General features: G+C 40.9%; 1 protein-coding gene across 1 annotated transcript in view; it reads left to right on the top strand.

Moving 5' to 3' along the window:
• Positions 1 to 201: 201 nt before the first annotated feature.
• Positions 202 to 17,767, top strand: part of LOC117531894 (dystrobrevin beta-like) — a 111,628-nt gene continuing 94,062 nt past the window's right edge. The window contains 5 exon segments of the mRNA XM_034195085.1: positions 202 to 441; positions 6,569 to 6,615; positions 10,154 to 10,223; positions 10,408 to 10,488; positions 10,595 to 10,808. Coding sequence (XP_034050976.1) covers positions 10,157 to 10,223; positions 10,408 to 10,488; positions 10,595 to 10,808 — 362 coding nt within the window. The 5' untranslated portion in view covers positions 202 to 441; positions 6,569 to 6,615; positions 10,154 to 10,156.

Below are 17,767 nucleotides of genomic sequence, written 5' to 3'. Positions count from 1 at the left end.
ATACTATACTATACTATACTATACTATACTATACTATACTATAATATACTATACACCTCAGTGTTTCTGTTTTAATGTCTGATGTGGTTTCGTTTCAGGTAACTGAACAGTTTAATTATTTTGGAGTGTTTTTACTTCAATGTGAGACTGTCAGTTGAATTTGCGCCGTGCTGTCTGCATATTGTTGGAGTGCGCCTTTAACCGTGGTGCGTGCGCACATGCGTAAAGTATAGTATGTGTCGCGCATGTCGTCTCTCCTCCTCTGCTTTGCTGATGATGAGGAGCCGAGCGAGGCGCTCGTACATTTTTCCGTGCGTGTGCCGTTACCGAGCCTGAGCCGAATGAAACGACAGAGGAACAGACAGAGGACGACGGCGGAGGCTGCGGACGGTTCCTCGGCACTTGGGCGGCTGTAATGTCGGCGGACTGGATCGATCAGAGGTGAGAGTGAATCACGGAGGAAAACCCCCTCCTTCACCCTGAACCACTTATCCTCCACATCTGATGATGATGGTGATGGTGATGATGATGATGGTGATGATGATGATGATGATGCGATAAACGCGCCCCGAGCGCCAAGCGCCTCCGAGCGACATGTGAAAAGGTGCGGAGAAAAGGTGCGGATTTTGCCGTATTGCTTCTTTCAAATCTGTGCGCATCACGACACGGAATTGCGGAAATCAGGTAAATTAAATCTGCAATATGGCTGCGTGTGCGCTGTGCGTGTGCATGACGGCTGATTGGGAAGTGTTGCTCGGGTTTTCTCCATGAGAATCGATGCCGGACGAGTGAGTGAGACCGGAGGAAGGCAGATACTGCAGTGAGCAAGTCCATCACAGGATGTTGTCATCACCGGAGCCGAGGTGCGGTTACCGTTAAATGCACGTTTACGGGCCTGTCATAATCTGTGAAAATAATCCACGAAAAGAGCTCCACATGTACAGTTTCTGCAGGATTCGGATTATTTCTGTGCAAAATATAGTGAGCACAGTTACCGGATCTTTACCTCGTCCTGATTCTCTGTCTGTGAAAACATTTAAGTCACTTGACAGTTTGTCTTTTTCACTTTTTCATTCATGAATCTATTTTTTTTAACTGTCATGCAGCTTCTGATCGATGCCTGCCTTTGAAAGGCCCGAGTTGCCTACTCATGAATTTCTGCAGATGCTTCACAGCTGAAGGTTTACACTGAGCATTTGTGTTATTTTGCTGACATGTGTTTGCTGGTTTAAAGGCAAAATAATTTTCTACCTGCTTCTCCAAACAGGTCAACAGTAGTGTCTCGCATCACGTCTAATGGTGCCCAGACACTGCTTGTGTTGGATCAAGACCCCATAACATTTAATTCACCAATGCCTTCATCAAGGCCAACAATTCTAAAAAGGTGTATTCTGATTTTTACCTTTTTTTGTTTTACAGTGCAGCAACTTTATTAACATCAACACAATCTGAGTGTGTACTTCCCTGTAACAGATCCAAACCCTTACCCAGATCTGCCCAGTAGTTCACTTGATTGTCTGTCATGTGATGCATATGACTGACAGGTTCAATTGAGATGAATGTATTCGTTTTTGAGAAATTGATACAAATGAGTAAAATGGGCCAATTTTGAGACATTGTTAAAAATAAGATATATCTTCCAGAATTCACATCCAGATTACAATCAACCTTGAAAGGTACTGGTTTTTGCTTACTCCTTTGTCCCTCAGGCCATCAGACTGTACAGCTCCTCACTCGGGGGGAGGAGGAGTAACAGAAAGACAGAGGAGGGGAAGGAGAGGAACAGTAGTAGCCAATAAACCAGTAGCAATCAGTATGTCTGGTATTTATATTTATATCTGCAAATTGGGTTTTTTTTTACTTTCACTTTGATGCTCTGTGTGCTTCTTACCCTGTGTGCTGCTATACAATGCTGCTGGAACCTCAGTTTCTCCCAGGGAATCTTCCCAAGGGATTAATAAAGTTCTATCTAATCTATTCCCTTTAATAAGATTGATCATTCTGAGATATATGTATATATGGAGATTGCCTGAAAACGTTTTGAGATATTAAACAAAATGTAGACAAATTTTCCTATCGTCTTGCAATGTGACAGCAAGAACAGATCCTGATCTTGGTCAACAGCATAACTGAGAGGTTCTTTTACCTGATGATATTGATTGTTTCAATCATTTTTTGTGGCAGCTGGCTGAAAGGTTTTTGAGATATTGATAAAAATGTAGATAAATGCCAACAGTCTTGCAATGTGAAAGCACAGCCCGATCTCATGCCACATTTGTGATGTCATCACGAAAAGTAATTTTATTAATTTGTGATACCATCATGAAATTGAGTAGATGTTTGTGATGGTGTCACAAAATTTAAGGTGACGGGGTGGGGGTTAAAAATAGTGACCAAAGGTTGACCGCATCATGAAATGTGAAACATTTTGTGACAGTTTTGCAACCCTCCCACCCCCCACCCCCATAAAAAAACCCCAGAAATAATCGAGAGCCCAAATCTTGGTTCTTTCTGTTGATGAGATTGAGCATTTCAATAATTTTTGTGGCAATCAAGTGAAACTGTCTTAATATACTGATCAAGATGTGGGTGAAAAAAGCCAAGTTGTGCTGTGCAAAAGCAAATAAGATCATATCAGCTTAGATCCAATCACCACCAAAACTGATGAGCTTCTTCTGCTTGCAAAGATTGATTAATATTCCAATTTATGTGACAATGGGCCAAAATTATTTTCTGAAGTTAATCAAAATGTAAAATTAATAAATAAATAAAGTCCTATCTTGCAATAAAGTAAGACAGGAAATTATCAAAAATTCAGATGCAGATGCTGGTTTACATCAAAATACTGGTTTCTTCCTCCTGATGTGACTGATCATTCCAGTAATTTTCATGGTAAATGCTTGAAAAGGAAGTAATTAACATACAGACAAATACATAACACACTCCACCAGTGTTTGTAGATTTTGGTGAAAATTATTATATTGTTATTCTACTTGATAATATTGATTGTTAACTATCATGAATACTGGCTGAAAATATTGAAATAAATTATGAAATTACAGAATGATGCCCAATGAGAAACATCAGAAGGACAACTTTCACAAGAAAACAATTAAAAATCTGCATTTGGATGGATCCTAATACACACCAAAATTTATCATTTATTCTTACTTAAATTATTCATCCCATTAGATTTTGTCGAGATCAGCCGAGAAAGTCTAAATTAATCAAAATATAGAAAAAATACTCAGTCTTCTAATGTAGAAAGGTAATAAGAAAACAATCCAGAATACACATGCTGATGCTAATCAATATTAAAATGTAATGTTTTCTTCCTCTTATTAGGATTATTTGTTGTCCCATTTTTCATGCAGACAAATTGAAAATATTTTGAGAAACTGACCAGAATGTAGAAACATGCTCAATCTTCCTGTCTAAACACATTTATTGAAATCCACAATACACATCTAGATTCCATTCAACACCAAATTTCAGTAATTACTTCCTCCAGATGAGATTGATCATTTCAGTAGTTTTCATTTGGATCAGTTGAAAACATTTTGGGAAACTGATGAAAATGTAGAAACATATCCAGTATTTAAGCATACAACCAACCGTATGTAAACACATTTATTGAAATGGTTGAAAATGTACATCTGGATTCCAGTCAATACTAATTTATAACAACTTCTTCCTCTTGATGAAATTGGTAATAACACTAATTTTCATGCAGCTCAGATGAGACAGATTTTAGATATTGATGAATATGTAAAATCATGCCCAACTGTTCAATGAACATTTTTTAGAAATGATCCACACTCTAAAAAATGAACCACTGTTTCAACAAGAAAAAGTGATGTAAGAATTTGCACAGATTTTTTTTTAAGTTATTTCAACTTAACTAAAGTTATTTGAACTTAACTAGAGAAGTCTTGTGGCATTAACTCAGTTGAAATTTGAAATAACTAAGTTGAAATAACTTTTAAAAATCTATGCAAATTGTAACATCAATTTTTCTCATTGAGACAGCGGTTCCTTTTTTAGAGTGCACAATACACATCTGAATTCTAATAAAGATCACATTTTCATACCTTCTTCCTCTGGATGAGATTGATTGTTGATTAGATTGATCATTTCACAAATTTTTATTTGGATCAGTTGAAATCCTTGTGAGAAATCGGTTAAAATGTAGAAACACGTCCAATATGTCTGTATGTAAGCACATTTATCAAAGTGATCCAGAATACACATCTAGATTCTAGTCAACATCACATTTTAATAGATTCTTCTTGTGGTTGAGATGGATCATTTTAACTGTTTCATGTTCATCACCTAAAAATAAAGGTTTTAAAAATGTGTCACAATAATGAAAAATACATAAACCCACTATATAAAAACATTTAATAAAATGATTCCAAATGAAACAATATCTGGATTCGATTCAACACCAAATTTTAATAGCTTCTTGTGGATGAGTGTGATAGTTTTGCTAAGTTTCATATATGTCAGCAAAAAACAAACAAAAAAACAAACTCACAATGTAAACACATTTACTAAAATTATTCTGAATACTACACATCGGGATTCCAGCACCAAATTTTCATAGATTCTTCCTCTTGATAAAATTGATCATTTCACTGATTTTCACGCAGACCAGGTGAAAATGATTTGAGAAATTCTTCATCCAGAATAAACAGCTAAATTTCAATCAGCTCTGGATGAGACCCATTTTCATGTACATCAACAAAATAAATAAATAAATAAATGAATAATATTGCTCAAAATGCACAAATACACCTAAATATCAACACCAAGATCCTAGTCAGAACCAAAATGTTATATCAAAAATAATCATTCCAACAAGTTCCAGAATGACAGGCTGCAATTCGAATGACCAATGTTCTGCCGCTGAAGTAAAACTGTTGTGTGAGAGCAGTGAATCTGATTTGTGATTTAATGCATTTTGGTATGATGGTATCTGAAAATTGAGGATATCAGTGACAATAATATTAATTATTATTAATAAAGCCATTTTGGTGAAATTGACTGATTGAAAGGGTTCATAGTGAAGTCTCCCCACTGCAAACTTGCCCAAGGTTTTGTCACCCCAGTCCAGGTGAAGTCACCCCACTCTAGTAACACAATATTTCAGTTCTGATATGTTCAGGTAATAAATTATTTATACACACCACCAGTGGCATAATAAACTGTTCTTACTCAGGTTTTGTAAGGGTGATTATGTTTTAATGTAGGGGAATGTAATTGTCAGTTAAAAAGCCCATTGATAGGCAAAGCTGGGCGCATTGCCCAGTTCTATACATCACCGTGGCAGGTCCTTAACTTTAAACTAGTCATTCTTAATTATTTAAAAAAATAAGCATGGATAGTTGGAGTGGGCTGACTTCACCGAAAAAAGTGGGGTGACTTCACTTGGACTGGGGTGACTTCACCTGGAGTGAGTTTGCAGTGGGGTGACTTCACCTGGGGCAATTTTGCAGTGGGCTGACTTCACCGAAAAAAGTGGGGTGATTTCACTTGGACTGGGGTGACTTCACCTGGAGTGAGTTTGCAGTGGGGTGACTTCACCTGAGGCGAGTTTGCAGTGGGCTGACTTCACCGAAAAAAGTGGGGTGACTTCACCTGGACTGGGGTGACTTCACCTGAGGTGAGGTTGCAGTGGAGTGACTTCACCTGAGGCGAGTTTGCAGTGGGCTGACTTCACCGAAAAAAGTGGGGTGACTTCACCTGGACTGGGGTGACTTCACCTGGGGTGAGTTTGCAGTGGTGTGACTTCACCTGGGGTGAGTTTGCAGTGGGCTGACTTCACTGAAAAAAGTGGGGTGACTTCACCTGGACTGGGGTGACTTCACCTGGGGTGAGTTTGCAGTGGGGTGACTTCACCTGGGGTGAGTTTGCAGTGGGGTGATTTCACTTTTCAAAGACGCTCATTTGTGGCATTCAGAACTCAAATCAGAGTAGCAGTTGTGTGATTGGACTATAGCACTGCTGTAAAACAGTAGGACACTCTGGGAAGATAAGTGTCCAGTAAATGATAAGAAAACTGAATGGACAAGATGGGAAAAAAGAAAAACAAAGGGCGGTGGGGGTGCAGAAACCATTGGCTTCTTTATTTCCACTCTGCTGATTAACTGGGAACTCATGGCCTGCACAAAACATGTTCTGGTCGTCTGGTTTGTAACACGGTCAGGGTCAGGCAGCACTTATCAGTCATTGGCTGCGGCTGTAATATGCTGCGTGTTTGTTGTTATTAAGTGGCTGGTGTGCAGCTGCGGCGGTGTCATTAGCCCACAGCGTGCACTCATTGCTGAGCAGGATGTCACGGAGAATTATCATTTGCACAGACCACAGTCAGTGGAGTGTTCCCGAGCCAGTGGGCTGCCGTCTGCAGGAGAACGGAGGCAAACAAAAGCGCAAATTGAGACTTAATGAACCCCTTGAAGGAGGGATGGGGTGCAGTGTTAATTACAGCGTTAACAGCTTTAATGAGTGGACTTCAAATCCAGAGACACCCCTCACTAAACTCTTTTAATCTGCCTTTTCCTCACAGGGTCGACGTTTAGTGCTTCGAGTTGTTTGACATTCACCCAGTGACAGGTATATACACCTTTTAAAAGGAGTAATAATAATAAAAAAGCAATATATCTGCTCATTCATCACCCAGTGCTGCATACATCAGGAAGCAAAACCTCCGCGCCGACACTAAAAGTGCGCCATGCTATGACATCAGTTCCTGCTGCTGTAACTGCTGCCTAAACCAGATGAATGAAGAAGATGGTTTTTGGTGACAGTCTGAGTTTGTTGATGCAGAAACACACTTTAAATTTGCAAATATAAAAACTGACAGACTTTTTTGGTTTTCATGTTGGTTTGTTTGTTTCAGATTTAGCTTTATGGTAGACTATCAAGTAATAGTATCCTTTGGAGACGGCTTATGGTAGAGAAATGAACATTCAATACACGAGCAACAGCTCTGGTTGACATTCCTGCTGTCAGCATGCCAATTGCACGCTCCCTCAAATCTTGCGACATCTGTGGCATTGTGCTGTGTGATAAAACTGCACCTTTCAGAGTGGCCTTTTATTGTGGGCAGTCTAAGGCACACCTGTGCACTAATCATGGTGTCTAATCAGCATCTTGATATGGCACACCTGTGAGGTGGGATGGATTATCTCAGCAAAGGAGAAGTGCTCACTATCACAGATTTAGACTGGTTTGTGAACAATATTTGAGGGAAATGGTGATGTTGTGTATGTGGAAAAAGTTTTAGATCTTTGAGTTCATCTCATACAAAATGGGAGCAAAACCAAAAGTGTTGCGTTTATATTTTTGTTGAGTGTATATATATATATATATATACTGTATTTCGGGACCTGCCTCATTTACTGACAAGGTCAAAACTTTGTCTGAAAAAAATAAATGGCTGCCTTAAATAAGCACCGTGCATTATGTGCATTAAAGGGGATTACATTTGGTCAAGTCACTATTCTAAATCCGCTACAGAGTGATACCTTAAAATCCTAAAGCCTGATTTATGCTTCTACAATTCTGTAACTCTGTGTCTATCTGATAACGTTGACATGGAGAGTATCCCAGCTATCATAGGGCGTGATGTGAGGCGGGGTACACCCTGAACAGGATGCTAGTCTGTCGCAGGGGTTATTATAACTGTTATTATTAATAACAATCACGTGGTTTTTCAGTGTATAAGTCACACCAGAGTACAAGTCACAGGACTTTCAAAACTAGTCATAAAAAATTTAACTTACATATGAATCTAATTATTATGTTACATTACAATATTTAGGGGAAGCTGGGCCACAGTGGATCAGAAATGTTGTTTTGTGGCAGCATAAACACATTATGCATAGGTTTAGGTCATTCTATTGTGGATTTAATACAAGTTATGGTTTATAAGGCTGTGTTATTTATGTCTCCCCAAGAGTAATTTACAGGTGTTTAAAATTGATTTTAAAATTTCTGATTCACTGTGCCCCGGACACTAATTCACTGGGCACAGTGAATCAACTTAGAATATAATGAAAAAACACATGATTATAAAGATTTCTTCAAAATTATTAAATATATGTTGATGCATATACAAACTATAATCCAGCAAACCAGGTATGTAATGTGTGTGATATAAGTCCTTTAGAAACTATTATAAATACACCTGTCATAATTTCTGTTCAAATGTGAAAACAGTTGTTTATATACACAAATTATAGAAATAATTAATGGAAAAATAAATGTATAAGCTTCAACAAGTATTATTTGTCATCCATTTGATACTGGAGCTGGTAAATCACTTTCTAGACTGATTCACTGTGCCCCGGGTGCATGTGACACACATGAGTCATGTTATCAAATAGCTGATAGTCTGGAGAAGACATAACACATGCTCATCAGAGGGACGGGGTAGTCTTCTAACTAATAACTATTTTTTGGGCCACCTTTCCCCTGTTGTGAGAAATAAATACAAAGGCACTGACATCCACAAAATTTACTTTTGATAGGAAAAAACTGACTTCACTTGCCACTTAGTTTTACCCTTAATGTATCCAAAAACAAAACACTAATTTATAAGGGGGGTGTCTTTATGCATAGAAATATGGCATAACTGCTGCAAATATATATGTAGTTTTGCAGATATACCTACTGATTCACTGTGCCCCGTGAGTCACCATGCCCTGGTTTTCCCTATATAATTTTAATGAAATTATACATATAGTGCAAAATTGACATGCAGATCCATATCGGACCCCATGACCCTTAAATTGGAGTCAACGGTAGAAGATGAGTAAGATCCATATAGTCTATGAGCCAGTCATGAATTTTGACCTAATAGGTACCACTTAAGGGGGGGAAAAAAAAACGACACTTAGAATCCAGCCTCAGTGTATCATGGCCTACACAAAAATGTATGATAGCCATCCCAGGGTGGTAGCTGTAGCCAGGTAGGGGTCAATGAAGAATTACACAGAGGTCAAACTTTAAAAATGCTCCAATCATGTTGAAAACTATATCACATTATTTGTCTGATCATATTGATTCTAAAAAGGTTAGTAGTTTGGACTATCTATGATGGAATGTTCTGGAGTTATGGGGTAAAAAACAGCAAAAATGGTGACAAAGGTCAATTTCAGTTTGTACAGGGGTCAAAAGTTAATGTTGCTCCAATTTCAGCAAAAAATTATGCAAATTATTGGTTGAAATAAAAGGATCACTAAATGGAATAGTTTTGACTGTGCTGAATGCATTGTCTCCAAAGTAAAGGTCAAACAAGGTCAACATCCATTGACTTCTATGATATATGACATATGTTACCTTGTAACATGATAACTAAGCATTACAGATGGTGCAAACTATTCCTTTTTAGAACCCTATTAACCCAAACAATAATTTGCATACTTTTTTACTGAAATTGGAGCAATTTTAATATTTGACCCCTGTACAAACGGAAATTGACCTTTGTCACTATTTTTGCTGTTTTGACCCCATAACTCCAGAACATTCCGTCATAGATAGTCCAAACTATACCTTTTTGGAATCGTTATGATCAGACAAGTAATGTGATATAGTTTTCAAAATGATTGGCACATTTTTAAAGTTTGACCTCTGTGTAATTCTTCATTGATCCCTACCTGGCTACAGCTACCACCCTGGGATGGCTATCATACATTTTTGTGTAGGCCATGATACACTGAGGCTGGATTCTAAGTGTCGTTTTTCCCCTTAAGTGGTACTGAAAACCTGCTTGGCCCATGGACTAATATGAGTTCTGCTGTGGCGACCCTGAGCAAAATAAGGAAGAAGTCAAAAGAAAAATAATTCATGTTAATAAAACTATTATTTTAATTTATATCATATGTATTAGTTGTAGTATAAGTGGTTTTGTTGTTTGTAAATACATTTTATTAAAAAAGGTTTTATTATCTACTGTATCCTTATGGACAAGCTGCTTACTGCATGTTTGAAATCCACTTTCTCAACATTTTAGAAATGTGAATTTCCTTGCATAGTGATATACTGTGATGTATATAAATGATGCTGGTTTGCATGGTATGTGTGTGGTTTTGGAGCATGTGGCTGTCTGCACAGTAAGCGTCTCATGCTCTGCTCTTTGATGTGCTAGAGAATGATCGAGGAGGGCAGCAAACGGGGCAAGGCCATGGTGGAGAAGAGACAGCTCTTCATGGAAATGAGTGAGTGGATTTGATTCAGATGAATCTCTTGTTTTTTGTCATCACCAGCACATCTACTTCTTTGATTGGCTCCGTAGAGTCTCCCACAGAAATACATGAATCTTTTTTGTGTATGAGAAATTGCACATCTGAGAGACTGTTGCAGATTTGTTGAGATAATTTGAGACTTATTTTTGTTTTTCAGGAGCTCAAAACTTTGATGTTATTAGACTGTCCACTTATAGGACTGCGTGCAAACTTCGGTTTGTGCAGAAGAGATGTAACCGTAAGAGTCTTTGCCTCTGGAACTGTTGCGACACAGCATAATCAATCGAAAGATTTGTTCCAAGACATATGCATGCTGTGAGTGATTGCTGTCTGCTCCCTCACAGTTCACCTCGTGGATGTCTGGAACATGATCGAAGCCTTTCGGGATAACGGGCTCAGCACGTTGGACCACAGCGCTGAGATCAATGTGTCGCGGTTAGAGACGATCCTGTCTTCTATCTACTACCAGCTCAACAAGCGGCTTCCCACCACCCACCAAATCAATGTTGAACAGTCCATTGGGCTGCTGCTCAACTTCATGGTGGCCACCTACGACAGGTGCAGTAACCCGTGACTCAAGTGCAGCGATTGTTTGGAAAAAATGTTCAAGTGGAAAAAATAAGAGGTTGGAGCCTCTGACTAGGTTAAGATCAAAGTTTTCTCTGTAGTCAAAGTGGTTGCCAAGATGCAAAACAAGGCCTTTCCATCACTGGAAAAGTTCAAAATATCGATTTCTGGTTGTTTTTGAACCAGGGGTGGTGGCCAAGTGGTTAATGCACTTGGTTTCAGTGTGGAAGGTTCCCGGTTCAAATCCCACCCTGCCACATTTCTCCATGTTATGTGGAGTTGTGTCAGGAAGGGCATCCGGTGTAAAACCTGTGCCAATTCAGCCTGCAGATCCACCTTGGATTTGCTGTGGTGACTCCGAGTGAAAACAAGGGATCAGCCAAAGGGTCTTACTTTTATAGTTATAGTAGAGAAGCTTGAATCTTCGACTGGACTGGGTTGCTTGACGCGAGGACGTTTCGCTTCACTTTTATAGTTGGGTCTAATAGACGCTTGGGGTCACTGGGTAAAATCTGCTCTCTAACCTCAGTGGTTACTGAAATACAGCAAAGTGTTGTTTCACTTGGGTTGAGTGTAAAAAATATGCACTTTTGGTAATTTTCCTTAAAAAAAAAAGTTCTGTTAGAGCAAATAGAAACTTGGGGTCTCCAAGTAATTTTAGACCAAAATCTGCGTTCTAGCCTCAGTGGTTAATGTCATCTAAAAAGCAGGTGAATGTTGTTTTTAGTTATCATCATGGTGATTTCTGAGATATATAACTTCACCCATCCAGGTACAGTCAAGACCATAAGTATTTGGACACCATTTATGCCATTCTCTGCCATTTTTGCATCTGCACACTACCACAACTCAAGTCTGAGAACATGTGGTGGTCCTTAATGTCACCACATCCACCACACCACATAACCACTGCAGATCCTGGATGCTAACCACCCAGGCAGACAAGCAATTCATCCCCACATCTCACAAGTAACCATCTACTATCTGCAGCAGCCAGGAAAAAAACAAACAAACACTGGTTTCTCCATGGTCTTCTCCAGCCACTGGGGCTCACAACATTGAGACATCTATGTACTGGATCATATCCAGTGACACAGTCAAAATTTTACAGCTGACCCTCCCTCAGAATGCAAGTGATACCTCTCATCTGAATTTCCCTAAGTAATCACTCGTAGGACACAATTTCATTCCAGAGGTACCCAAGGATCCTCCAAAGAATCCTGGTACCAAAGACATCAGTTGTCATCTTAGGTCACTGGTTAGCATCCAAGTCTCACAAGCATACTGTAAGACAAGGCAGCACCAGGACCCTGAAGACAAGAACCTCTGTTCTCCTGCAACAGTATCAGCATCGCCAAACACCTCTTTCCAGTGACCTCATGACTCCATAAGCTCTTCCCAGCCACCTCTCAATTTCAAAGGCAGAGGACCCAGAGACATTAATGCCACTACCAATATACAGTGAGGAAAATAAGTATTTGAACACCCTGTGATTTTGCAAGTTCTCCCACTTAAAAATCATGAAGGGGTCTGAAATTTTCATCGTAGGTGCATGTCCACTGTGAGAGACATAATCTAAAAAAAAGTGGAAATCATAATGTATGATTTTTAAAATAATTTATTTGTATGTTTCTGCTGCAAATAAGTATTTGAACACCTGTGAAAATTAATGTTAATATTTAGTACAGTAGCCTTTGTTTGCAATTACAGAGGTCAAATGTTTCCTGTAGTTTTCACCAGGTTTTCACACACTGCAGCAGGGATTTGGTCCACTCCTCCATACAGATCTTCTCTAGATCTTTCAGGTTTGGAGTTTCAGCTCCCTCCAAAGATTTTCTATTGAGTTCAGGTCTGGAGACTGGCCAGGCCACTCCAGGACCTTGAAATGCATCTTACGGAGCCCCTCCTTAGTTGCCCTGGCTGTGTGTTTGGGGTCATTGTCATGTTGGAAGACCCAGCCATGACCCATCTTCAATGCTCTTACTGAGGGAAGGAGGTTGTTTGCCAAAATCTCGCAATACATGACCCCATCCATCCTCCCTTCAATACGGTGCAGTCATCCTGTCCCCTTTGCAGAAGAACACCCCCAGAGTATGATGTTTCCACCCCCATGCTTCACGCTTGGGATGGTTTTCTTGGGTTGTTCTCATCTTCTAAACATGGTAAGTGGAGTTGATTCCAAAAAGCTCTATTCTGGTCTCATCTGACCACATGACCTTCTCCCATGCCTCCTCTGGATCATCCAGATGGTCACTGGTGAACTTCAAACGGGCCTGGACATGTGCTGGCTTTAGCAGGGGGACGTTGCTGCGCTGCAGGATTTTAAACCATGACAGCATCATGTGTTACTAATGTAATCTTTGTGACTGTGGTCCCAGCTCTCTTCAGGTCATTGACCAGGTCCTCCTGTGTAGTTCTGAGCTTTCTCAGAATCATCCTTACCCCACAAAGTGAGATCTTACATGGAATCCCAGACCGAGGGAGACTGACAGTCATCTTGTGTTTCTTCCACTTTCTAATAAATAATCATAACAGTTGTTGTCTTCTACCAAAGCTGCTTGCCTGTTGTCCTGTAGTCCATCCCAGCCTTGTGCAGGTCTACAGTTTTGTCCCTGGTGTCCTTAGACAGCTCTTTGGTCTTGGCTATGGTGGACAGGTTGGAGTGTGATTGATTGAGTGTGTGAACAGGTGTCTTTTATACAGGTAACAAGTTCAAACAGGTGCAGTTAATACAAGTAAAGAGTGCAGAATAAGAGGGCTTCTTAAAGAAAAATTAACAGGTCTGTGTGAGCCAGAATACTTGCTGGTTGGTAGGTGTTCACATACTTATTTGCAGCAGTAACATACAAATAAACTATTAAAAAAATCATACATTGTGATTTCTGGATTTTTTTTATTTATTTTTTTTTTAGATGATGTCTCTCACAGTGGACATGCACCTAAGATGAACATTTCAGACCCCTCCATGATTTCTAAGTGGGAGAACTTGCAAAACCACAGGGTGTTCAAATACTTATTTTCCACACTGTAAGTGAATGCCTCTACAAGTTCAACACTTTCACCACACTGCTGGTGGCTGAGTCCAAGAAGTCATCAAAAGCCAGGATCTTAGGCTTGATCAAGAATAGTCACAAACCAGACACCCAGATTCCTCACTCAGCTTCTCAAATGCTACAATCAGGGTCTGCATGAAGCTTGAAGATCACAGCATTGTCCATGAAGTCAAGGTGACTAAATCTTTCCTCGCCAACAAAAGCCTCCGAACTTGTAGTTTCCACAACCCAGCCCAACGCCCAGTCCATGTAAGCAGTGAACTGAATAGGAGCTGGAACACCTACTTTCACAGCTGTAAAGGAGTTACACAGCTTCACAGTGGCACATATAAGAAAAAAAAAAAAGATGTCAGATTTCAGCTAGACTTTACCAGAAGGTGCAAGGGAGGCTGGGACCTAGATCTAAGCTGTTTGCTTGTACAAAACTCCTTCTGTGCTCCACTTCACCATCAAGCTGTAACTGGTGACAGCCAAAGGTTTTCCCAGATTTTTCCAACTGTATCCACAGAACCTTAAAGCTCCTCCAGTTTTATTGTGACTATCTTGGTGGCTTCCCTCATTAGTTTTCTTCCTGCACCGTCACTCACGTTTTAAGAACTACGTACTCCAGCCAGATTTACCACACAGTACCATACTTTTGTATTTCTTAATGTTTGATGCCTCTCTGGAACCATCACCTTGTCATGATGGAGAGGTTTGTGTGCCCTTATGAACCTGAGAACTGTGTTGTCTGGAGCCTTCGCGCTCCTTGTAGGGTCTCCCATGGCAAATTGGTCTGAGGAGAGGGGCCAGACTAAAAATGGTTCAAAATGACTCAATGGAAAAATGAGGAAGAGGAAACATGGCCCAGCCCGGAGGAATTGCAGAGATAGGTCAGGACAAAGGGCCCGTCGGCAAATGACTGGTGGCCGCGCTTGCCATGGAGCCTGGTTGGGCACAGCCCGAAAAGGCAATGTGGACTTTCCATCTCCACCTTCTGGGCTCACCACTCGCAGAGGGAACCACTGGGGTTGGGTGTGCTTGTCCAGTGGGTAGCAGTGAAAGTCGAGGGCCTCGACGGACCAAACCCTGTTGGCAAAGGCTAGCTGTGTGTGCATGGAACATCACATTGCCTTGGGGGAAGGAGCCAGAGCTTGTGTAGGAGGTGGAGTGCTACCAGTTTGATCTGGTGGGCCTGACCTCCACGCACAGCCTCAGCTCCGGAACCATTCTCCTTGATAGGGGTTGCCCATGGTGTGTGTCATTGGGCCGATGGGGGACACTCACAAGTTCCCAGCTGAGTGCCACCATGTTGGATTTTAATCTGGTAGATAAGAGGGTGGCCTCCATGCGCCTTTTGGGTGACGGCGGGTGGGGGTGGGGACTCTGACTGTTGTTTGTGCGTATGCACTACACAGCAGTTTGGAGTATTCAGCCTTCTTGAAGTAGCTGACTGGAGTCCTGCATGGGGCTGCGATGGGGGACTCCATTATTCTGCTGGGGGACTTCAACGCACACGTGGGCAGTGACAGAGACACCTGGAGAGGCGTGATTGGGAGGAACGACCTCCCTGATCTAAACCCAAGTGGTCGTTTGTTATTGGATGTCTGTGCTAGTCACGGTCTGTCTATGAAGAACACCATGTTCGAACATAAGGATGCTCAGAGACGCTCGGAGGCTTCCCTCACTAGTCTCCTTCTTGCACAGTCAATCAATTTCTCAGAACGGCCAACTTCAGACAGATTTACTATGCAGTGCCATACAGTTTGTATTTCTTAAAGATTGATATATAAATGAAGTCAATGACATACTCAGCGGTAAATATGTCTGCAGTAAACAGTTCTCAAAAATTTACTGACTGTAGGACGAGACAAGTGAGGAAAGCCGCCAAGACAGTCATGACAACTCTAAAGGAGATATTGGTTTCTGCAGCTGTGATTTGAGAAGCTCAGGATGGTGCCAGTATTTCCTGTTGCACCATTAATTATACAACACAATAAAAGCAAGACGTTCGACGTGGATGGAGGCATCCAAAAGGCTGGCAGTCGCCTCTACACAGCAAATAAAAAAGCCCTGATAAAAATCAGCTAAAGCAGTGCTGGTTTTACATCCTAATGTCGCTGCAGGCTCCAGCGGCTGCACAGGTTCATTATTGGCCCTCATTATTGAAAGCGGATTGGCCACGTGCCCTGCACAGTAGTGTACCCATTCAGGTGGTTTATTGTTATTTGTTAGGTCACTCTGTTCCTGTGTTATGGTTCACAATGCTGTATCATCTGAGAACTCAGTGGAAATTATAGCCTGCGATCAGAGGAAGCAGCTTCGCTATCTGTCCCCGAGGTCCAAACTGAATTAGGTAGAAGAGCTTTCATGTACTCACTGTTACCTCTGCTTGAAAGCCAGAGCTAAATGAAGCTGAGATTAAAGAGTCGGTCTCTCGGTACGTCAAAATGATTTGAAGGGATCCTCAGGCAGGCTAATAATGACCCGGATATACCTTGTTAAGCCATGATTTATGGCCTGGATCTTGACATTTAGGTACTAATAAAAGCATCGCCAGCTGTACACTGATTTTTTCCTTGAGCGCTCACGGGGGTTCTTCCTGTGTCATTTTTGTCTTAGGTTCCTCTTAAATTCACAGTGGTAACAGAATATTAAAGGATTATTAAGTGAGTGAGAGGCCTGTACAGGGAAATATCAGACTGAGGTGTTGTCAGTATGGATCGAGTGTTAGCGAGGTTAATAATTCATTTTATATATATATATATATATATATATATATATATATATATATATATATATATATATATATATATATATATATACGAGGTCTATTAGAAAAGTATCCGACCTTATTATTTTTTTCAAAAACCATATGGATTTGAATCACGTGTGATTACATCAGACATGCTGAACCCTCGTGGGCATGCAAGAGTTTTTTCACGCCTGTCGGTTACGTCATTCGCCTGTGGGCAGTCTTTGAGTGAGGAGTTGTCCCACCCGCTCGTCGATTTTTTTCATGTTTAGGAATGGCTCAAGACGTTGCTTTGTTTGATAAAAAAAATTTTCAAAACTGTAAGGCACAACTGAGTGGACACCATTCAATAAATTCAGCTGGTTTTCGGTAAAAAATTTTAACGGCTGATGAGAGATTTTGGTCTGGTAGTGTCGCTTTAAGGACGGTCCACGGCGCCTGACGGCGATCTGCGCTTCGAGGCGGCAGCGTCTCGCCGTTTCAAGTTGAAAACTTCCACATTTCAGGCTCTGTTGACGCAGTAAGTCGTCAGAGAACAGAGAACTTTCAGAAGAAGTCGGCATGAGGAGTTTATTCGTACATTCCATTGTTAACGGTCATTTTGTAATGAAAGAACGTGCGGGCAGAGTCGCATGTCGGGCTGGACCCGACCGCGGGGGGTCGCGGCAGGAAAAACACCTCCGTTGGAAATCTTAACGGGCAAGTTGGAACATGCCCAAGCTGTTAAACAATTTCTCAGTTACTCACTTGTTGAAAGCCATTAAAAGCCGCCTGAATTCTACAAATGGTTTTCAACACGGAGGTGTTTTTCCTGTCGCGGCGCGTACGTCTTTCATTAAAAAAATGTCCTTAAACAGTGGAATGTCCGCATAAAGTCCTCATGCCGGCCTCTTCTGAATCTTCTCTGTTCTCTCACGATGTCCTGGGTGAATTAAGCCTTAAATTAGGATGTTTTCAGCTCGAAACAGGCCGACGACAGCGCCTGGAAGCGCTGCAGGACGTCCCGCTCCGTGGGAAGTCCTTACACCGACAGAAACACCCCATAATCTCTCATCAGCCGTTAAACTTTTCACAGAAAACCAGCTTAATTTCTCGAATAGTGTCCACTCGGATATTCCTCACAGGTCCAGAAAAAATGTTGATAAAGCAACGCGCGCCGTCTC

Source organism: Thalassophryne amazonica, chromosome 19 (assembly GCF_902500255.1).
Source record: "Thalassophryne amazonica chromosome 19, fThaAma1.1, whole genome shotgun sequence".
Taxonomy (NCBI): Eukaryota; Metazoa; Chordata; class Actinopteri; order Batrachoidiformes; family Batrachoididae; genus Thalassophryne; species Thalassophryne amazonica.
The sequence above is the reverse complement of the archived record's forward strand: the minus strand, read 5'-3'. Positions and strand labels throughout refer to the sequence as shown.